This window comes from Lolium perenne, chromosome 6, assembly GCF_019359855.2.
Source record: "Lolium perenne isolate Kyuss_39 chromosome 6, Kyuss_2.0, whole genome shotgun sequence".
Classification (NCBI taxonomy): domain Eukaryota; kingdom Viridiplantae; phylum Streptophyta; class Magnoliopsida; order Poales; family Poaceae; genus Lolium; species Lolium perenne.
This window is the reverse complement of record NC_067249.2, coordinates 23,496,212-23,519,532: the sequence shown is the minus strand read 5'-3', so window position 1 is coordinate 23,519,532 and position 23,321 is coordinate 23,496,212. Positions and strand designations below refer to the sequence as shown.

The 23,321-nt window shown below is 42.3% G+C and overlaps 2 protein-coding genes across 2 annotated transcripts; one reads left to right on the top strand and one right to left on the bottom strand.

The window, feature by feature from the left end:
- The first annotated feature begins 14,977 nt into the window (after nt 1-14,977).
- On the top strand, nt 14,978-19,643 carry LOC127308609 (general transcription and DNA repair factor IIH subunit TFB4). The gene is made up of 12 exons (XM_051339474.2): nt 14,978-15,205; nt 15,271-15,359; nt 15,576-15,846; nt 15,934-15,980; nt 16,311-16,348; nt 16,429-16,474; nt 16,693-16,746; nt 16,857-16,925; nt 17,637-17,713; nt 18,506-18,601; nt 19,235-19,336; nt 19,423-19,643. The coding sequence occupies exons 1-11, from the start codon at nt 15,175-15,177 to the stop codon at nt 19,290-19,292; spliced, it is 876 nt and encodes a 291-aa protein (XP_051195434.1). The 5' UTR covers nt 14,978-15,174; the 3' UTR covers nt 19,293-19,336; nt 19,423-19,643.
- A 310-nt stretch (nt 19,644-19,953) lies between these two features.
- LOC127308610 (light-harvesting complex-like protein 3 isotype 1, chloroplastic) lies at nt 19,954-22,051 on the bottom strand. The gene is made up of 3 exons (XM_051339475.2): nt 21,596-22,051; nt 20,625-20,762; nt 19,954-20,447 (listed from the first exon to the last, which is right to left on the bottom strand). Exons 1-3 carry the CDS (start codon nt 21,957-21,959, stop codon nt 20,200-20,202), a joined length of 750 nt encoding a protein of 249 aa, XP_051195435.1. The 5' UTR covers nt 21,960-22,051; the 3' UTR covers nt 19,954-20,199.
- Between the last annotated feature and the right edge of the window lie 1,270 nt (nt 22,052-23,321).

Sequence of the window (23,321 nt, the reverse complement as noted above, 5' to 3'; positions counted from 1 at the left end):
TGATGAGATAAAATATTGATGCCATTATATTTTTGTGGATTATGCTTTAGTGACTACCGCTTTTACACTAAATAGAGCATCATCATGATCCGTTGAAATGACACCATACGAGTTATGGCATGGGTATGAACCCTGATAGTCTTTTCTTAAATTTTGGCATGCATAGTATAAGTAAATAAGTTTACAACCAAAATCGGATGAATGTCTTTGTTGGTTATCCCAGAGATTTGATTGGGAATTCTTCCCACGAGACAAAGACAAAAGTGTTTGTCAATGTTTCTTATTTCCAAGAAATTGTTTTCTAGCGAAGTATTTGAGTGGGAGGACAATAGAACTTGATATGGTTTATGAACCTGAGCATAATGATCAGAGTAGCGCAGCATCGGAAATGTTTCCGGAAGCGGCCACAACGATCATGGCATCCATGACTACAAAGTGTTTTAGCCATGGAGATCGAAGTATTTATTGAACCTTGTAGGTGTGGTTTACTTTGTGATCAAATAAATGATTTGTGGACAAAGGATTGATTTTGAACAATGATAAACCAACTACAAACAAAGAAGTTATGATGGGCTCTGACTCCATTAAAATGGTTGTACGCCATGAAATCCAAGATAGATGAATACTTTTTGAAAGTAAATGGATCTATAAAATTGATGGACTTGGATGGAATATCCTTGAATAAGCTCGACTTGTCGAAAAATTGTTTACAACAAAGTTCAAAGAGTTGACTACGATAAGATTAGATCTTCCGTAGCAATGCTTATAGTCTATGTGGATTATTCTAGTAATCACTACATATTTCTTTTATAAGATATGATAGTAGGATGGAAAAATACATTACTTATCAGAAGTATGTATTAAAGGTGTATACAAGATACAACCAAGAGTTTTGCTGGTCCATGGGATACTAGATAGGTATACAAACTTCAATTGGATGAAGTAAGTATCACGGAGTTGGAATCTTCACCAGATGAAATAGTCAAAGAGTTTTTGATTTCATCAGAGACGATGAAGAGACTTGCATTTGCAAGAAATTAAGTGGAAGCGCTGAGACATATTTATAATACTTATGTAGATGACATATAGTTGGTTATAAATGATGTAATTATATACTTGATTAAAAGGTTTCATTGAGAAACTAACTTCAATGAAAGGATATGGACTGAAACATATTTAGTGTCAAGATCTATGAAGATAGATTGGAATACATAATAAGTTTAAGTCAAAGTACATAGAAATATTAAGAAGGTGTTCTTTTCATGTGAAGGTTTAACAAGACTTGAGTGTATTTGACACTCGATGAGTAAAAACACATGAGTGATTTTAGATCACAAAGAATATGTACAAAATCAGATGTCCTGTGCTCTAAAGAGTTAGGAGCATATACCAGAATAATTCATGTGATGATTATTGGACAAACAGTAGGAATATCCTTGAGTACTTTAGAAGATCTAAGGATATATCTATATATATAATTTTATATGGTGTAATGACAAACAAATCGATGTAATGTGTTACACCGATATTAGTTTGGTCGCATATAAAATAAATTTCAATCTCAATTAGGCTAAGTGTTGTTTAAAAGGTAGCACAATGAGATAGAAGTTGTCTATGCTAGATTTAGAAGAGTTCTAAATATTGTGACGGATTCTACGAAAGAAGGCAGAGTATGTCATTGTTTTGACAATGACAAAGGATGTTAAGTCAAAAGGTTCTTTGAGAACTTGATGTAGTTCCGATAGTGTCAGAACTTTGAAGCTATATTGTGTATGACAATATTAGTGACATATTTCAGACCGCGGAATTAAGGTTCCACCAGAAGACCAAACATATTTAATGCCGACTCATTTGGAAATGAGTGATGCGTTGAGACGCAAATGAATTACAAAATACATACGTTTCTGAGCATGTCAGGTCCGTTGACTAAAACCTCTCTCATGAGCAAAACATGATAAAGCACCGGAAGGCCAAGGTGTTATATCTTTACAAATGAAAACTAGATTATTGACTCTAGTGCAAGTGGGAGACTGTTGGAGATATGCCCAAGAGGCAATAATAAAATGGTTATTATAATATATCTTTGTGTTTATGATAATGTTTACATATCATGCTATAATTGTATTAACCGAAACATTGATACATGTGTGTTATGTGAACAACAAAGAGTCCCTAGTATGCCTCTTAACTAGCTTGTTGATTAATGGATGATTAGTTTCATAATCATGAACATTGGATGTTATTAATAACAAGGTTATATCATTGTATGAATGATGTAATGGACACACCCAAATAAACGTAGCATAAAGATCACGTCATTAAGTTATTTGCTATAAGCTTTCGATACATAGTTACCTAGTCCTTATGACCATGAGATCATGTAAATCACTTATACCGGAAAGGTACTTTGATTACACCAAACGCCACTGCGTAAATGGGTGGTTATAAAGGTGGGATTAAGTATCCGGAAAGTATGAGTTGAGGCATATGGATCAACAGTGGGATTTGTCCATCCCGATGATGGATAGATATACTCTGGGCCCTCTCGGTGGAATGTCGTCTAATGTCTTGCAAGCATATGAATAAGTTCATAAGAGACCACATACCACGGTACGAGTAAAGAGTACTTGTCAGGAGACGAGGTTGAACAAGGTATGAAGTGATACCGATGATCAAACCTTGGACAAGTAAAATATCGCGTGACAAAGGGAATTGGTATCGTATGTGAATGGTTCATTCGATCACTAAAGTCATCGTGGAATATGTGGGAGCCATTATGGATCTCCAGATCCCGCTATTGGTTATTGGTCGGAGTGAGTACTCAACCATGTCCGCATAGTTCACGAACCGTAGGGTGACACACTTAAAGTTGGATGTTGAAATGGTAGAACTTGCGAATATTTGTTCGGAGTCCCGGATGAGATCCCGAACATCACGAGGAGTTCCGGAATGGTCCGGAGAATAAGATTCATATATAGGATGTCATTTTATGTGAATTAAAATGATGCGGAAGGTTCTATGGAAGGTTCTAGAAAAGTCCGGAAGAAACCACCAAGGAAGGTGGAGTCCCGGAGGGACTCCACCTCCATGGCCGGCTAACCCTAGGGGGGGAGGAGTCCCAAGTGGACTCCTGATGTCTACTTCCCCCTCCTTTTCCTGTAGACAGTGTTGGGCCTCCAAGAGCAGAGGTTTGTAGAACAGCAGCAAGTTTTCCCTTAAGTGGATCACCCAAGGTTTATCGAACTCAGGGAGGAAGAGGTCAAAGATATCCCTCTCATGCAACCCTGCAACCACAAAGCAAGAAGTCTCTTGTGTCCCCAACACACCTAATAGGTGCACTAGTTCGGCGAAGAGATAGTGAAATACAGGTGGTATGAATATATATGAGCAGTAGCAACGGTTCCAGAAAATAGCTTGCTGGCGTGTAGTTGATGGTGGTAGTATTGCAGCAGTAGTAACACAGTGAAACAGTAAACAAGCAGTAGTAACGCAGCAGTATTTAGGAACAAGGCCTAGGGATTAGACTTTCACTAGTGGACACTCTCAACATTGATCACATAACAGAATAGATAAATGCATACTCTACACTCTTGTTGGATGATGAACACATTGCGTAGGATTACACGAACCCTCAATGCCGGAGTTAACAAGCTCCACAATTCAATGTTCATATTTAAGTAACCTTAGAGTGCATGAAAGATCAATTCGACTAACCAAGTACTAACATAGCATGCACACTGTCACCTTCATGCATATGTAGGAGGAATAGATCACATCAATACTATCATAGCAATAGTTAACTTCGCAATCTACAAGAGATCATGATCATAGCATAAACCAAGTACTAACACGGATGCACACACTGTCACCATTACATCGTGCAGGAGGAATAAAACTACTTTAATAACATTGCTAGAGTAGCACATAGATAAATTGTGATACAAATACATTGCAATCATAAAGAGATATAAATAAGCACCTCACTATGCCATTCATCAGTGAATAAGTATTCTGTGAAATATAGCCTAAGAGACCCACATGGTGCACACACTGTCACCTTTACACACGTGGGACAAGGAGTCTCCGGAGATCACATAAGTAAAACTCACTTGACTAGCATAATGACATCTAGATTACAAGCATCATCATATGAATCTCAATCATGTAAAGCAGCTCATGAGATTATTGTATTGAAGTACATAGGAGAGAGATGAACCACATAGCTACCGATACAGCCCCGAGCCTCGATGGAGAACTACTCCCTCCTCATGGGAGCAGCAGCGGTGATGAAGATGGCGGTGGAGATGGCAGCGGTGGAGATGGAGAAGCCTTCCGGGGGCACTTCCCCGTTCCGGCGGCGTGCCGGAACAGAGACTCCTGTCCCCCAGATCTTGGCTTCGCGATGGCGGCGGCTCTGGAAGGTTTCTGTGGGTTTCGTCGAACGCGATAGGGTTTTCGCGACGGAGGCTTTAAGTAGGCGGAAAGGCGGCGTCAGAGGGTCTCTGGTGGGGCCACACCATAGGGTGGCGCGCCCACCCCCCTGGCCGCGCCGCCTTGTGGGGTGGGCCCCCTGGCCCCCCTCTGACCCTCCTTCGGTGCTCTGGAAGCTTCCGGGAAAAATAGGGTTCTGGGCGTTGATTTCGTCCGATTCCGAGAATATTTCCTTACTAGGATTTCTGAAACCAAAAACAGCAGAAAACAGGAACTGGCACTTCGGCATCTTGTTAATAGGTTAGTTCCAGAAAATGCACGAATATGACATAAAGTGTGCATAAAACATGTAGATAACATCAATAATGTGGCATGGAACATAAGAAATTATCGATACGTCGGAGACGTATCAGCATCCCCAAGCTTAGTTCTGCTCGTCCCGAGCAGGTAAAACGATAACAAAGATAATTTCTGGAGTGACATGCCATCATAAACTTGATCATACTATTTGTAAAGCATATGTAATGAATGCAGCGATCAAAACAATGGTAATGACATGAGAAAACAACTGAATCATAAAGCAAAGACTTTTCATGAATAGTACTTAAAGAATCAATAAGTCTTGTATAAGAGTTAACTCATAAAGCAATAATTCAAAGTAAAGACATTGAAGCAACTCAATGGAAGATTAAGTTTCAGCGGTTGCTTTCGACTTATAACATGTATATCTCATGGATATTGTCAACATAGAGTAATATAACAAGTGCAATATGCAAATATGTAGGAATCAATGCACAGTTCACACAAGTGTTTGCTTCTTGAGGTGGAGAGAAATAGGTGAACTGACTCAACATTGAAAGTAAAAGAATGGTCCTCATAGAGGAAAAGCATCGATTGCTATATTTGTGCTAGAGCTTTGATTTTGAAAACATGAAACAATTTTGTCAACGGTAGTAATAAAGCATATGTATCATGTAAATTATATCTTACAAGTTGCAAGCCTCATGCATAGTATACTAATAGTGCCCGCACCTTGTCCTAATTAGCTTGGACTACCGGATCATAACAATGCACATGTTTTAACCAAGTGTCACAATTGGGTACCTCTATGCCGCCTGTACAAAGGTCTAAGGAGAAAGCTCGCATTGGATTTCTCGCTATTGATTATTCTCAACTTAGACATCCATACCGGGACAACATAGACAACAGATAATGGACTCCTCTTTTATGCATAAGCATGTAACAACAATTAATAATTTTCTCATTTGAGATTGAGGATATATGTCCAAAACTGAAACTTCCACCATGAATCATGGCTTTAGTTAGCGGCCCAATGTTCTTCTCTAACAATATGCATGCTTAACCATAAGGTGGTAGATCGCTCTTACTTCAGACAAGACGAACATGCATAGCAACTCACATGATATTCAACAAAGAATAGTTGATGGCGTCCCCAGAAACATGGTTATCGCACAACAAGCAACTTAATAAGAGATAAAGTGCATAATTACATATTCAATACCACAATAGTTTTTAAGCTATTTGTCCCATGAGCTATATATTGCAAAAGGTGAAGAATGGAATTTTAAAGGTAGCACTCAAGCAATTTACTTTGGAATGGCGGAAAAATACCATGTAGTAGGTAGGTATGGTGGACACAAATGGCATAGTGGTTGGCTCAAGTATTTTGGATGCATGAGAAGTATTCCCTCTCGATACAAGGTTTAGGGCTAGCAAGGTTGTTTGAAGCAAACACAAGGATGAACTGGTGCAGCAAAACTCACATAAAAGACATATTGTAAACATTATAAGACTCTACACCGTCTTCCTTGTTGTTCAAACTCAATACTAGAAATTATCTAGACCTTAGAGAGACCAATTATGCAAACCAAATTTTAGCATGCTCTATGTATTTCTTCATTAATGGGTGCAAAGCATATGATGCAAGAGCTTAAACATGAGCACAACAATTGCCAAGTATCACATTACCCAAGACATTATAGCAATTACTACATGTATCATTTTCCAATTCCAACCATATAACAATTTAACGAAGAGGAAACTTCGCCATGAATATTATGAGCTAAGAACACATGTGTTCATACGAACCAGCGGAGCGTGTCTCTCTCCCACACAAGCATGATGTAATCCAATTTATTCAAACACAAACAAAAACAAAAACAAACCGACGCTCCAAGCAAAGTACATAAGATGTGACCGAATAAAAATATAGTTTCAAGGGAGGAACCTGATAAATTTGTCGATGAAGAAGGGGATGCCTTGGGCATCCCCAAGCTTAGACGCTTGAGTCTTCTTGATATATGCAGGGGTGAACCACCGGGGCATCCCCAAGCTTAGAGCTTTCACTCTTCTTGATAGTAGTATATCATCCTCCTCTCTTGATCCTTGAAAACTTCCTCCACACCAAACTCGAAACAAACTCATTAGAGGGTTAGTGCATAATCAAAAACTCACATGTTCAGAGGTGACACAATCATTCTTAACACTTCTGGACATTTCCCAAAGCTACTGGAAGGTAATGGAACAAAGAAATCCACCCAACACAGCGAAAGAAGCAATGCGAAATAAAAGGCAGAATCTGTCAAAACAGAACAGTCCGTAAAGACTAATTTTAAAAGGGCACCAGACTTGCTCAGATGAAAATGCTCAAATTGAATGAAAGTTGCGTACATATCTGAGGATCACTCACGTAAATTGGCATAATTTTCTGAGTTACCTACAGAGAATTAGGCCCAGATTCGTGACAGCAAGAAAACAGTTTCTGCGCAGTAATCCAAATCTAGTATTGACTTTACTATCAAAGACTTTACTTGGCACAACAAAACACAAAACTAAGATAAGGAGAGGTTGCTACAGTAGTAAACAACTTCCAAGACACAAATATAAAACAAAGTACTGTAGCAAAATAACACATGGGTTATCTCCCAAGAAGTTCTTTCTTTATAGCCATTAAGATGGGCTCAGCAGTTTTAATGATGCACTCGCAACAAATAGTATTTGAAGCAAAAGAGAGCATCAAGAGGCAAATTCAAAACACATTTAAGTCTAACATGCTTCCTATGCATAGGAATCTTGTAAATAAACAAGTTCATGAAGAGCAAAGTAACAAGCATAGGAAGATAAAACAAGTATAGCTTCAAAAATTTCAGCACATAGAGAGGTGTTTTAGTAACATGAAAATTTCTACAACCATACTTTCCTCTCTCATAATAACTTTCAGTAGTATCATGAGCAAACTCAACAATATAACTATCACATAAAGCATTCTTATCATGAGTCTCATGCATAAAATTATTACTCTCCACATAAGCATAATAAATTTTATTAGTTGTTATGGGAGCAAATTCAACAAAGTAGCTATCATTATTATTCTCATCAAGTGTTGGAGGCATAGTATAATCACAACAAAATTTACTCTCCATAGTAGGTGGCACCAAAAGACCACTATCATTATAATCATCATATATGGGAGGCAAAGTATCATCAAAGAAAATTTTCTCCTCAATGCTTGGGGGACTAAAAAGATCATGAAAATCAGCTTCCCCAAGCTTAGAACTTTCTATATCATTATCGACAATGGTGTTCAAAGCGTTCATACTAATATTACTACCAGCATGCAAATAAGATTTCATAGGTTTTTTAATTTTCGCATCAAACAATCCATGTTTTAAATCGGGAAATAGAATAAGAAGCTCATTCTTGTCCATTATGCCAAACTAGTGTAAACAAGAAACAAAAAGATGCAATTGCAGGATCTAAAGGAAATAGCTTCGAGTACTTACGGCGCCGGGAAATAGCTTAGTAGCCGAGATCCGGAGTGTGAGTACCTTTTACCTTTCCTCCCCGGCAACGACGCCAGAAAATACTTGATGCTGTCCAGGACTGGCGCGTGGTTGACGAGGGAGGAAATCCCTGTTGTGTAGCTTTCTGGTCCCCGGCAACGGCGCCAGAAAATAGCTTGATGTCTACTTCCCCCTCCTTTTCCTGTAGACAGTGTTGGGCCTCCAAGAGCAGAGGTTTGTAGAACAGCAGCAAGTTTTCCCTTAAGTGGATCACCCAAGGTTTATCGAACTCAGGGAGGAAGAGGTCAAAGATATCCCTCTCATGCAACCCTGCAACCACAAAGCAAGAAGTCTCTTGTGTCCCCAACACACCTAATAGGTGCACTAGTTCGGCGAAGAGATAGTGAAATACAGGTGGTATGAATATATATGAGCAGTAGCAACGGTGCCAGAAAATAGCTTGCTGGCGTGTAGTTGATGGTGGTAGTATTGCAGCAGTAGTAACACAGTGAAACAGTAAACAAGCAGTAGTAACGCAGCAGTATTTAGGAACAAGGCCTAGGGATTAGACTTTCACTAGTGGACACTCTCAACATTGATCACATAACAGAATAGATAAATGCATACTCTACACTCTTGTTGGATGATGAACACATTGCGTAGGATTACACGAACCCTCAATGCCGGAGTTAACAAGCTCCACAATTCAATGTTCATATTTAAGTAACCTTAGAGTGCATGAAAGATCAATTCGACTAACCAAGTACTAACATAGCATGCACACTGTCACCTTCATGCATATGTAGGAGGAATAGATCACATCAATACTATCATAGCAATAGTTAACTTCGCAATCTACAAGAGATCATGATCATAGCATAAACCAAGTACTAACACGGATGCACACACTGTCACCATTACATCGTGCAGGAGGAATAAAACTACTTTAATAACATTGCTAGAGTAGCACATAGATAAATTGTGATACAAATACATTGCAATCATAAAGAGATATAAATAAGCACCTCACTATGCCATTCATCAGTGAATAAGTATTCTGTGAAATATAGCCTAAGAGACCCACACGGTGCACACACTGTCACCTTTACACACGTGGGACAAGGAGTCTCCGGAGATCACATAAGTAAAACTCACTTGACTAGCATAATGACATCTAGATTACAAGCATCATCATATGAATCTCAATCATGTAAAGCAGCTCATGAGATTATTGTATTGAAGTACATAGGAGAGAGATGAACCACATAGCTACCGGTACAGCCCCGAGCCTCGATGGAGAACTACTCCCTCCTCATGGGAGCAGCAGCGGTGATGAAGATGGCGGTGGAGATGGCAGCGGTGTCGATGGAGAAGCCTTCCGGGGGCACTTCCCTGTTCCGGCGGCGTGCCGAAACAGAGACTCCTGTCCCCCAGATCTTGGCTTCGCGATGGCGGCGGCTCTGGAAGGTTTCTGTGGGTTTCGTCGAACGCGATAGGGTTTTCGCGACGGAGGCTTTAAGTAGGCGGAAAGGCGGCGTCAGAGGGTCTCTGGTGGGGCCACACCATAGGGTGGCGCGCCCACCCCCCTGGCCGCGCCGCCTTGTGGGGTGGGCCCCCCTGGCCCCCCTCTGACCCTCCTTCGGTGCTCTGGAAGCTTCCGGGGAAAATAGGGTTCTGGGCGTTGATTTCGTCCGATTCCGAGAATATTTCCTTACTAGGATTCCTGAAACCAAAAACAGCAGAAAACAGGAACTGGCACTTCGGCATCTTGTTAATAGGTTAGTTCCAGAAAATGCACGAATATGACATAAAGTGTGCATAAAACATGTAGATAACATCAATAATGTGGCATGGAACATAAGAAATTATCGATACGTCGGAGACGTATCAACTCCCCCAAAGGGGGCCGGCCACCCCCTCCATGGAAGGTGGAACTCCCACCTCTGTGGGAGTCCTAGCTTGGGTAGGTTTCCCTATCATATGGAAGGTTTTGGGTTCGGGTCTTATTCGGAGACTTGTAGTCCAACCCTTGGGGCTTCCACCTATATAATGAGGGACAAGGGGAGGGGGCCGGCCACCCCAAGACCACAAGCTGGCCGCACCCCCCAAGTGGCCGGCCACCCCCTCCCAAACCCTAGCCGCCCCCCTCTCCTCCATAGCTCCCGCGTGCTTAAGCGAAGCTCCGCCGGAGTTCTCCACCGCCACCGACACCACGCCGTCGTGCTGTCGGATTCAAGAGGAGATACTACTTCCGCTGCCCGCTGGAACGGGAGGTGGACGTCGTCTTCATCAACAACCGAACGTGTGACCGAGTACGGAGGTGCTGCCTGTTCGTGGCGCCGGTGATCAAGATCTTCTACGCGCTTTTGCAAGCGGCAAGTGAACGTCTACCGCAGCAACAAGAGCCTCATCTTGTAGGCTTTGGAATCTCTTCAAGGGTGAGACTCGATAATCCCCTCGTTGCTACCGTCTTCTAGATTGCATCTTGGCTTGGATTGCGTGTTCGCGGTAGGAAATTTTTTGTTTTCTATGCAACGTTATCCTACAGAATATAGATTTCTTCTTCCACATGGGTGCGTGCCCGTCAGCTCCCTGCGGAACTCATTGTCCGCCAGGACCCTTTCCAAAGATGACTTTCAAATCCTTGACCATATCAAATACCTCAAAGACCCGATGCGTCCGCAGGCTTCGGCCGGTGATCTGCCTTGCCGTTGTAATGCTTGCCTTTCTTTCTTACTGGATGAATTTTCGGAAAAAATCGACGATGCCCAAGGTACACGTTCTTCTTACAATTTGGCAAATATACACTTTCAGTCTCATGTAAGCAGTGCGTGCATGCATTGTATCCCTTATTTGACAGTCCCGAAAGGTTAGTAAGAGCAGGCCAATCGTTGATGGTTACGAAAAGCAACGCTCGTAGGTAAAATTCCTCTTCTTTGTGCTCATCCCACACACGTACACTAGGTCTGCCCCACAACTGTAAAAGTTCATCAACTAATGGCCTTAGGTACACATCGATGTCGTTGCCGGGTTGCTTCGGACCTTGGATGAGCACTGGCATCATAATGAACTTCCGCTTCATGCACAACCAAGGAGGAAGGTTGTAGATGCATAGAGTCACGGGCCAGGTGCTATGGCTAGAGCTCTGCTCGCCAAAAGGATTCATGCCATCTGTACTTAGACCAAATCTTATGTTCCTTGCGTCGGCTGCAAAATCTTTGAACTCTCTGTCGATCTTTCTCCATTGCGTTCCATCTGCGGGGTGTCTCAACTCCCCGTCCGACTTACGGTCCTCTTTGTGCCATCGCAACAACTTGGCATGCTCTTTGTTCATGAACAGACATTTCAACCGTGGTATTATAGGAGCATACCACATCACCTTGGCGGGAACCCTCTTCCTGGGTTTCTGGCCCTCAACATCGTCACCAGGGTCATCGCCTCTGATCTTATAACGCAATGCAGTGCATACCGGACATCCATTCAAATTCTCGTATTCACCGCGATAGAGGATGCAGTCGTTGATGCATGCATGTATCTTCAGAACCTCTAAACCTAGAGGGCAAACAACCTTCTTTGCTTCGTACATACTGGCGGGCAACTCGTTATTCTTTGGAAACATATTCTTCATCATTTTCAGCAAATTTTGAAATCCCGAGTCAGATAGACCTTCCTGTGCCTTCCATTTCAGCAAATCCAGTGTAAAGCCCAGCTTTTTCAGACCATTATCGCATCCGGGGTACAACGACTTTTTGTGATCCTCTAACATGCGATCCAAATTCTCCTTCTCCTTTTCAGTTTCGCAGCTTCTCCGTGCATCAGCAATGGTCCGACCAAGATCATCAACGGGCTCATCACGTGCCTCCCCTTCACCTTCCCCTTCACCTTCCCCACCTTCAGCATCCTCCATGAAAGTATCACCGAAATGATCAAGATAGTTCTCATCGATGAAATCATCCCCTTCTTCATCTTCTTCCATTATAACCCCTCTTTCTCCATGCTTGGTCCAACAATTATAGATTGGCATGAAACCGTGCCGAAGCAGCTGCAGGTGAACTTCTCTTGAGGAAGAGTAACCCTTCTGATTCTTACAGCAAACACATGGACAGGTAACAAAACCCCCCTGCTTGTTCGCATTAGCCACTACGAGGAAATCTTTCAAACCCGTAGTGAACTCGCCGGAGAGTCGGTTACCGTACATCCATTGCCGATTCATCTGCATTATTATTATATAAAGTATATAATTAACCATCATGCATTTGTTAAACTAACTAGATAGAAATAATAGAAATTAAACAATTAACTACACACATGCATATTTTATCAATGACACATGAAAGGTTCAAGTTGCTAACCGCGATCGAGGAAAAATAAATGAGAAAGCTCAAGTGTGGCTCGGACACTTCATATCATGTTTCTTTCTATCTCTCGGGCATTTCATCGAACACCTTCTATGCATAAGAGGAACCAAAATCAAACCAACCACCCACTTGTGAAGGTTGTGAAGAAAGTGGCACCAAATGGCTAAGTGAGCCTGCTGGATGGGTATATATAGGGGAGGGGCTTTAGTCGCAGTTGGCCTGGCAAACCGCGACTAAAGGTGCCCGAAGGCCTTTAGTCGCGGTTGGCCTGGCCAACCGCGACTAAAGCCCCTCACGTGCACCAGCTGGCCACCGAGCGCCCTGGGCCCAGGCCTTTGGTCGCGGTTCGCCTCCCGAACCGCGACTAAAGATCCCATTAGTCACGGTTCGAAAGATTTGGGGACTAATGGGGCTGGATGGAAGGCCCTTTTTCCACCAGTGTAAGTTCGTTTGGGGTCTAACATCTTCAGGAAAATTCACTGTCAAATCTATGTATGGTCATATATTAAATGAGTCACCAAAAACCTTCCTTCGTAAATATCTTTGGAAATTAAAAATCCCACTAAAAAATAAAATATTTATGTGGTTCCTTAGTAAGATTGACTCGTGATAATCTAGCAAAAAGAAATTGGAATGGAAATACGAAATACTCTTTCTGTGACGCTGAGGAATCAATTGAACATTTGCTTATTTCCTGTCCTTTTGCTAGGCTTATTTGGCGGGTGGTTTTTGAGGCATATAATATTCCACCTCCATCCAATGTCACAAGTATGTTTGGGAATTGGCTTAATGTAACTGACAAAACTGATAAAGTTAGGATTCGTATTGGTGTTTCGGCTTTATGTTGGTCAATATGGAATTGCAGAAACGATATTGTTTTTAACAAAAAGGACTCTACTATGGTTCACTGGATCCAGCTTTGGCGCTTCTTGCTCCCGGAGAACTAGCGGAAGTGCATGGTTTGTGGATGCAATCGTCTTCGAATGGTTGCCTAGGATATTTTCTACCATGCTACTTGGAGGCCTATTAAGAGATTAGAAGATGCCTAGATTGCTTAGTAGCCTTTTTCGGTGGTTGATTTTTGTATCGACCCTCGTTGATCCATGATCTGTAAACTTTGAATATTCAGGTTTTAATAAAAAGTTGTGTGCATCAACCGATGCAGAACCGGGGTGAACCCCATTTCAAAAAAACTCATGGACAAAAACTACCACCTCAAATTCATCCGCAGTTTCTTTAATCTCCCCCACACATTGTGTGCCAATACTCCCATTATTCCATGCTCAGACTTGTAACAGGGTTTAGACAGTCACTCGCCACTGTCACATGCCTTGCGCTGATATCCTGCGTGAGAGATCGCCTCTTGACAGACCGATGCTTCCAATGTCTCCTGCTGTTTTCCCTCAAAAAACTGTGACCGGGGCTCCCATGAAACGCCCCTCCGCATCTCGGGCCATTGCTACAACCGATCCACAGCCCGTGTTCTTCCCAACTACGACATCAACATTGGTCTTTATTACTTCCAAATGTTGAGGGATCCATGTCATGGTCACCACCGGTGGTGGTCGCCTTCTCCCCCTTGGTTTGCGGGATGCTGAAGATTCGCCACAAAACGTTCCACGAAAGCATGCACACAAAGGGGTTTTAAAGAAGAAAGTCCAATTCTCATCCTTGAACTCTTGGGAAAGTTCACTTTCAGTCCCAAAATTTATTTTTAGTCTAGAATGAACCTTGAACTCTCATAATAGTTCATTTTTCATCCCTTTGCAGTTGAGTTGAGAAAATTACTGGCGTGGAAAGAAAAAATAGGGAACCAACCAAACTGGTTTAGAACCAGACCAAGCCCAAACTACCTGAGATATTGAACCAAACGTCCCAATGCAAAAAACAACCAAACCCTTGGGTCCCTGAACCGGTCTCTCCCTTGATTTCTCTCTCTTCTAATTCACGTGAAGCGTTGCGCCACAAAGATCTCCTTGTCTGCTTATCAACATCGTTCCGCCTCTCTACCCTTGCACCGTTACCTTGAGTTTTTGGGCACCTATGGCAGATATTTGCCTAGGTCAATCGGGATAAGGACTAAAAGTGAATGATTCTGAGAGTTCAAGGTTCATTTTAAACCAGACAGAAGTTCTAGGACCAAAAGTGAACCTTCACTAGAATTCAAGGACCAAAAGTGGACTTTCTTCGGTTTTAAAAGATCCGCCCGTGTAATGCCTTCGCCAGCCACTCAAGTTAGGTTTTTTTTTTTTGAGGTTGGCCACTCAAGTTAGTATGTCTATTCCTCTCTGATGGGCTTTAGGCCTTTGAGGCAAAGAGCATAAAACTCGTTTCAAGGCCAAGATTTGACTGCGCTTTAACTGGGCCGATATCTCCACTGAGAATCCCGGCCTGCTCCCAAGTCGAAGCCCTCTGCACCTCCGAGCCGCAGCCACCGCGCTCCCTCCCGTCCTCTGCCGCCGGCGCCGCCCCAACTCCCGTCCCCGGCCGCGCCGCCCCACTCCAGCGCGCGGTGCCGCTCTACGAATCTGCCGTCCAGAACCGGTCGGCGCTGATCACCGGCACCGTCTCCGCTGCCGGAGATGACCACCACGCACTCCAAGCTCTACGCCGGTACGCCACATCACACCTCTCTCTCTTCCCACCGTGTTCGCTCCGGCTGACGATGCGCCTCGCAGATGATGTCAGCCTCGTCGTGGTGGTCGTCGACACCAACCCCTTCTTCTGGGCCGGCGCCGCCCTCCCCTTCGCCGACTTCTTCTCCCACGTACGCACGGCCGAGCTCCGGAAACCCTAACCCCAGCCTTCCCACTACATGTTCCCCTTTTCAATTTTAAATTTCATAGCCCTTTTTGAAGCAATCGGGTCTAGTTCTGCGCTGATCTAGCTAATTCAATTTATTTAATTTAATTTTGGCTGGGTTTTCCATTAATTTTTTCCTCTTACCATTTGATGCCATTTACTGAGTTTTGTGCTGGTGCAGCTGATCCACTTCGTGAACTCGCTCCTGCTGCTGAACCACCTCAACCATGTGGTCGTCATCGCTGCGGGTGTCAGCTCCTGCGCGTATGTCTTCGACTCGAGCAATGCCGGCGCCTCCGGTGCGGCCGACGTTGCTGCCACCTTAGACAAGGCGAGCCGCAAGGTGGAGGAGTTCATTAAGCAAGACGCCCGTGAGACTGCCAGCAATGGCACAGTTGCTGCTGGCGGTGCCGCGTCGCTGTTTTCTGGCGCATTGTCCATTGCTCTTTGCTGTATCCTGTGATCAAATTTCTTGCTTGCTGTGCAATGAGGCCTCTTTTCCTTGGTGCATATGTGTCCTTAATGTATCGGATGGTCAGATATACAGAGGATTTTTCGGTCTGGCACTCGGCATCCGCAACCTCGGGTGAGTATCTAATTTCCAGTAGCACCTGTTTTTGAAGCACTTCTGTTGATTTACCCATGAAGTGATGTACAAGAGAAAGTGTACCTGTTTAGCATATGTGATTGCAAAATGGGCATAATGACTGACAAAAACCTGACTCGTAGTTGATGATACATCTTTAATACTCCCTCCGGTCCATAATAGCTGTCGGGGGTTTAGTTCAAATTTGGACCTAAATCCCTGACAGTTATTATGGATCGGAGGGAGTATTAGTTCTTTTGAATTGTTCTAGTAAGTGTTCTTACACATACAATACCTTAGCACCATGCCTTATGCTAACATGAAGTACAGATTTTGTGCCTGCAGGGTTCTCCAGATGGACCTGAACAGTAGGCGCACTTCTTCACATCAATGCATTTTTACGCACACATATATTTTCCTGGACATGTTCTTACCAGATGCTATGCAGATATGTGGCAGTGATGAATTCAATATTTTCGGCACAACGTTCCATGGTATTGTGTGAGCTACTTTATTATTTATCAGACTTGAATTTGGATTCCTTGGCTGTTTCTTTTTATTTTGATAATTTTTTATTCCATTACTTCCCAAGTGTGGTGATTTTAGTCAGTTCCTACTGCAAACAACATTATCTTGTGAAATGTTGACATATGTTGGTTTGTTTAAACTACTTGCACTGCATAATACTTAAAATGCTTACCTAATATTTTAGGTTCCAATTGATTCATGTATCGTGGGGACCCAAGACTCTGCTTTCTTGCAGCAGGTGATGTTCTTTGCCCCTGCTTGCATTTTACTGATTATATCGTTATTTTCAAGTGTTAGCCCCTTAACATTTCCTTTCTTTGCTCAATACATACTGGTGCTTATTTGCAGGCTTCATATATAACAGGAGGAGTTTATATGAAGCCCCAAGAACTAAGTGGCCTATTTCAATATCTTGCTGTAAGTTATTCTTCTTTAGTAGTGTCATTATCTTTTTGGAAGTGTGATGTATTTATATAAAGCTTGTGGTATTATTTTCTTGTTACAGTCCACATTCTCTTCCATCATATTTTGCATATTAGAATAAGTAACGGGGAATATGACAATCCACATGGATTTTTTCATCAGTAGTTGTCTTCAGGGTTGCATCTTTGAACTGATTATCTAAAATAGTTCTGGAATGTTCCAGGCTATAAAAGCCGAATACACACTCACCGACTATGTTCATCTGCTAATCCCTTACCTTTTCTTTTTCCGAGAACTGAGCAGAGAAGTTCCCCGTCACTGTATGAGTAGAACAACTTGTCTTCCATATTTAAATGCACGAATATGCTTATGGATTTCATTAATGATACATTTGTGCTGCAGTTGAGAATTTTCTGTTTCAAGGGCTGTATATATATAAATCATCTCTCGACCGAAATCAAATATTAGAGACACTGTCTAGATAAGGACATCATATGTTTGTAACACTGTGTTGTGATGCAAATATCTTGTTTCAGTGCCATCCCTTCCTTTGGCAGCACCAGGATTTTTTTTGTGTTTACTTTGTTTGTATTTGAAATGGTTCCCCTCTGTGTCTGCTTATCTTGTCTTTTGACTATGGATGCTTTTATTTTAGTTCAAATGATTAGTTTGCTTGTGTTCATGGCTCATTGAAAACATACACAGGCTGTATTTGCATCTGATTTACACTCGAGAGCATTCCTGCGCCTCCCTAAGACCCTGGGAGTGGATTTCCGTGCCTCGTAAGTTCTTTTCAGTCCCCCCTCCCCCCTGCTATGTTAACTATCATTTCAAAAGTCTCTATCTCATAACTCTGACATGATAGTGTTAGCATTATGTTTTAGGGTTGACATCATTAGGACCTTAATCTCGTGAATAGAACACCTCTTAATGTAGAGAATAGGCACTGGCTAGAATCAGTAGAGGCCATTAAGGGATAGCCATGGCAGTAGTCGTGGAAGATGGTCAGCAAACGTTCAAGGGCCACCGTCGGCACTACCCTCTTGGTGGCTTACAGTGGTAACATCTGTTCAAATAAATGACATCATTGTTGGTGTCCATGGTTGAGAAAAAAATCACATCTTCATTGGCTTCATCATGGAACATCAAACATGAAAGCTTGCAATGATCCGAACTTATTTATCCAAAATTAACACGTGATAGCGATCAATGTTGGTCAGAATATTATCATCGGTTGTAAGAACATTTGTTAATAAATAAAATCTGTAATCACAATAGGTGGGTTTGATGCCCACGATCGGGGCACATACAGGAGATTTTCCTTCCCTTTTCTCTCAATTTGTTTTACTGGATATCAAATTCAACAAGTAGCTATAGAACCACTAATACATCATAAAACTACATCAAAACTGCAATGCAAATTATGTTTCAGAGCTAATTTATTTTCATGGTTCAGTTAACCAAAGTTCTGGTTAGGAGTACCAGATTAGGGTTCCGTAATTTTTTTTAGTTCAGCTCAGTTAGCCAATTTGATTGACAATCGACAGCCTCTAACTTGTTTTATTGCTCCACAGATGTTTCTGCCACAAGAAGACTATTGACATGGGATATGTTTGTTCAGTTTGCTTGTCAATATTCTGCAAGTACCATAAGAAATGTTCAACTTGTGGGTATGTTGTAGCTTTATTTTTAATTATTCTTGCCTTTTATTGTGAGATGCTTAATTTTTCTTTCAGCAACAATCAGTCTTTTTCTCGTTTCTAGAGTGTGATATTTGAATTTTTTTTGTGACATTCATGCATGGTCTCTGCTTTCTTCACTAGTTTGCCCCTCTCCAACCAAGTCTTAACTTTTTCCTGAATTTTGGCCCTAGGTTGATATGGCATTGCCCGTAATGGCCATTGGTTATGCTGAACATGTTCGCTAGTTAAAAAATAAATATCTCGATGAGTTCACCTACTAAATTTACTTGTCTACCTGAACAACTATTATACATTCACATGGGGACTCCCATTTTTTTATCATGTTCGTCTGAATATTAGGCCTACTTAAATACCTTTGTATTTATTTATATTTGGAGTCTTTATTGAATTTTTTTGGAGTGAAGATGTCATGAGATTACGTTTGGTCCAGCAGGTTACAGTTATTTGTATTATTAACCTTCGGCATGCTATTCCCTTCAGCTGAGAAACGGTTGCACTTTCAGTATTTTTTAATTCTTGTAAAGTAGTTGCCGTTTTCTCTGCGACACTTATTTCCATATGCGACAACAGCAAGTTCATATTAATGTGCTGTGTTTGCAGGTCAGAATTCATCCGTGTCATGCCTGATTTGAATTCCATGCCAGATCAAAGGCAGTAATCTGTAAACAGCGAAAGGCCAGGCTGCATACCTTTTCTTTACAGGTTTGCCAGATGTGCCTTTCAGGATTGAATTTGTTTCGACGTTTACAATTATCTATCTCATATCACCACATATCTGATTTCTACAGGGCTGAATCGCTGTGCGGGAACACATCATGTTTGTATATTTGAAGGGATGTCAGTATATTAACAGCTAGGGGACCTGGAGTATAAATTTTGTGGACATTATCTGAGCAGAAAGTGCACACTAATTTTGTAACTTATTCATTCTCCGTGTGAAACATGAACCTGTAACACTTGAAACCTTCTATGCTGATGTGGAAGAATGATGGAAAATAATGATTTCCCATACAGCGTGGACACACAAATAAGTCTATTTCAGTTTCTTTGGGGATTTGTTTTGTTGGAAAAAAAATAGGCTCCGCTACTTAGAGGAATACACAATAATAACAATGAACACGGCAGTAAGGCTATTTAAGTATCTTTGGGATATGTTTTATTGGAATAAGATCAGCCCAATTGCTTACTGAAATACGCTATAAACCAAACAACCGGCCTGTAGGTCTCTAGTGCATAAACTGCATCCAACAATGTGTACAGTATTTGGCCAAAACAAAACTTGTACAGTACTACTATCAGTTAGCGAGTATACACAAGAAGATTGTAATCTGGCAATTTTATTCGCAATGCAAATTCAGCTAAATAACCCACAGCAGTGTTAACTTTAGCACAGAAGTGAGTTCGTACTTTTTACAGGATGGCGTAGATATTATTACGAAGATTGTCGACAGGTAGCGAGCCTCACTAAAATCAGGAAACAAAAGGCTGATAAAAGGAACAGCACAAGATAAGGAGGAGAAAGTCCACATCACGCCTCTCAGCTACCCCAAAATTCAACCCCCCAGCTACTTCTTCGGTCCGGAAGGGGAATCATCTTGCCAGGTTGACTGCCATTGCTTGTCGTAGAACGTTGACTCATCGATGAGCTTTTTCAGATTGTCGATGTCCTCGTTTTTCCTGACCAGCAGCACGCCAGCCACAGCAACGAACAACAATGTTTTGCAGAAGAAGTTGCCCATTTGGTCAACAAGCCCCACGCCTGTCAAGCTATCGACAAAGTAGGCCATGAAGAAGCCAACCATGGCAGCACGTCCTGCACAGACATTGGTTACACCACAATTAGAAGATGTGAAGATGTGAAAATGTGAAGATGTAGCTAGATATGAACATATCTGTTCTTTGTGTACTTTGCCATACCGGAAAGTTTGCACCCGTGGTTTGAAATGATTTGAAAACACATAGTTAAAGGAAAGCATTCAAGAATAACAACCATTTAGCTTCTCGGCTTCAGGGAGATGGAAACGCTTGATCCATGCCCACCATGGGATAATCGAAGTGTCAAAAACAACAGCGTCATCACTGCTGCTTGCCTCTGGGGAATCTTCAAGCCATTTCCTCCTCCTGGCCTCTGGAAACAGACAAAGATGCCATTCAGTCTCATATGATTGTCAGGGAATGCAATGTTTGTTCTGTTCACTGCAGCACATACAAGTGTCAAAAAAACTGCTGCATGATTACAAGTGCTCACTGTCACATGCCACATATGTACAAACTTTGTTCAGGTTAGTTCTTGCAAAAAAAAAAAAGCAACATGAATGCAAAACAGCTGCAATGTAGAGCAATTTGGAATTAGTTAAGAGAATATATCTATTTGTACTTTGAAACCAGTTCAAACTCTAGTTAGAACTTTTACCTGAGAGCTCGTTTACATAAAGTAGCGATTTCTCAATGGGAACCGTCTAAGTTGTCAAAAAAAGTTCCATCTAAAAACACTCCTTCGGAAATGGAGCAATGCATATCGGGACATCGAAACCGTGCAAAAATCCGCGGAAGATGGAGAATGTGCAACATGCTCCCATTGGTTTACAAACCCATGGAGAGAGCATGTCACATAGTTGCAACTTGCAAATCCTTCTCATTCAACCTGCATCGTCCTGAACATTATCTCGTCAAGAACACTAGCAAATCAGACCGATACCTAATTCGCGATTTCCTCAACTTCGAAAGGGCGCTGCTCTCATCCATCATACGCCATTTAACAACAACAGCACACACAAATGTACTTACTCTATTTCTAGAATCCTCAAGCAAATACTACGTGCACTTATTCTATTGGCAGACGAGCAAACCCATCTGGATCCGGATGGAACATGAAATGCTACCAATATGCTTAGCTACTGTCGACTGCTATAGGGAGCGTCATGAAGGGAAGGGAAGGGGGCCATTAGTAAGTAGTCTCACCGGCGTCTATGACGGCGTCCCAATCGACGGCGCCGCCCGTGCTCCCGAACCGGCTGAGGTCCCAGGTCCCGTTCACCCACCTCGAGTCCTGGAACTTGGGCGAAGCCACCGCCTCCACCGCCTCAACCTTGACCTTGGCCTTGGCCGGGGCCGGAGCAGCGGAGCCGTTCGAGGCAGCCGGGGAGGGATCCGCGGCCTCCGGCTTGGGCGGCGCCTCGACGGGGGCCTCCCCGGCGGCGGCGGCGAGGCGGCGGTGGGCGTGGAGGCGCGGGAAGGGGGCGAGGTGGAGGCGGTGGGGCTTGGGCCCGAGCTGGGGCTTGAGCGGGAGCGGGTGGGGGGAGAAGGTGGAGGTCGCCATGGCCATGAGGTTCTTGGGCTTGGCTGCTGAGCTGAGCTGAAGTGAGCTCCTCACTCTATCCCCTTCTTCGCCTTTGAGGATAGAGCGAGCGAGAGAGGGTTGGAGGACGCAGTGCGGGTGCGTGTCAGAGTGCGGGCCTTATTCTTTGCCTTTTTTGCTGAGCTGGCGGACGAGCCGCTGACGTGGCTGCCTGCGTGGACGGGCTACGATCGGCCGAACTCTAAAAATGCCTACGCCTGTACAATGGTCGATGAGGCGATATTTTCTTGTGTTGCATGGCAATATGGCATTTTAGATAAGACAAAGAAAACTTTATACAGTAGGTTAACGTTTTCATGCTGCTAAAATTTGCTGTGTTCAAATTAAACCAGAAAATATATAACTAAGAGGTAACATTTTGTACAATGGAAGCACCGTCTTATCTTCCCTATTAAGGTAGCATGTATAATGATAGGGATTAGGGAAGGCATGTACAATTGTAGGTAAGACATGGCTTCTCTTAGCCATCTATGTTATTTAGAGAAAACAATACTCCCTCCGTTTGTAGATATAAACTATATAGTTTTTGAGAAAAAAAATCCATAATATAAGCCATATAGATATAAGCTAGGGTTGTATCCTTTGTCTCGAATTTTTCTTAAAGGATTGTTATGTTTCCTTATCTTATGCAAAGTCCCCTATTCTCTCACGTTACTTGTTTAGTTGTAATCTCACCTAAACATAGAGTAATTTTTTTCTCAACGTGCGTTTTTTTAATTTCCCTGTAAAAATTTATATGGATTATATCAAGAAATGGAGGAAGTATATATAGGTGGCAAAATACATTATCTCTTATCGCCATCCCTAGGAATAAATGAGAATTAATTAATTTTTGGAAAAAATCCGTTAGGGGAGACAAATGGTACAATAAAGAAAATATCCTTCTGTTACTTCATAAGAGATGACCTCTTAGCTAATGAAAGGAAACCTTATCTTTTCTGATTCTCTCTCCTTAAAAAAAACCGACGTTGCAAGCATAAGAGAAGCTGCCGTTACTCTATTGTCCATGCCCGTTAAAAGAAGATAAGCTTCCTATTTCACCTTCTTATAACTCATTAATCATCCTACGTGCTAAATTAATGCATTATACATGCCTTGTAGGCCTTCTTTACATGAATCCAGAGTATTTAGGCACCCAAATTGTCTAAGAGCCCCTACTTCCTTCGACATAGCTCCTAATTTCTCATCTACTTCTCCTAGAAGAATATTTTGACACCCCTTCCCTCTGGCTCCCATAGCCCTCTGCCATGGATTGTGCACGATCTCGCATTGACATGACCTCAACCTTTGCCGGAGCTCTATTGCTCTGCCCCTCCCCCCGGCCTCAAA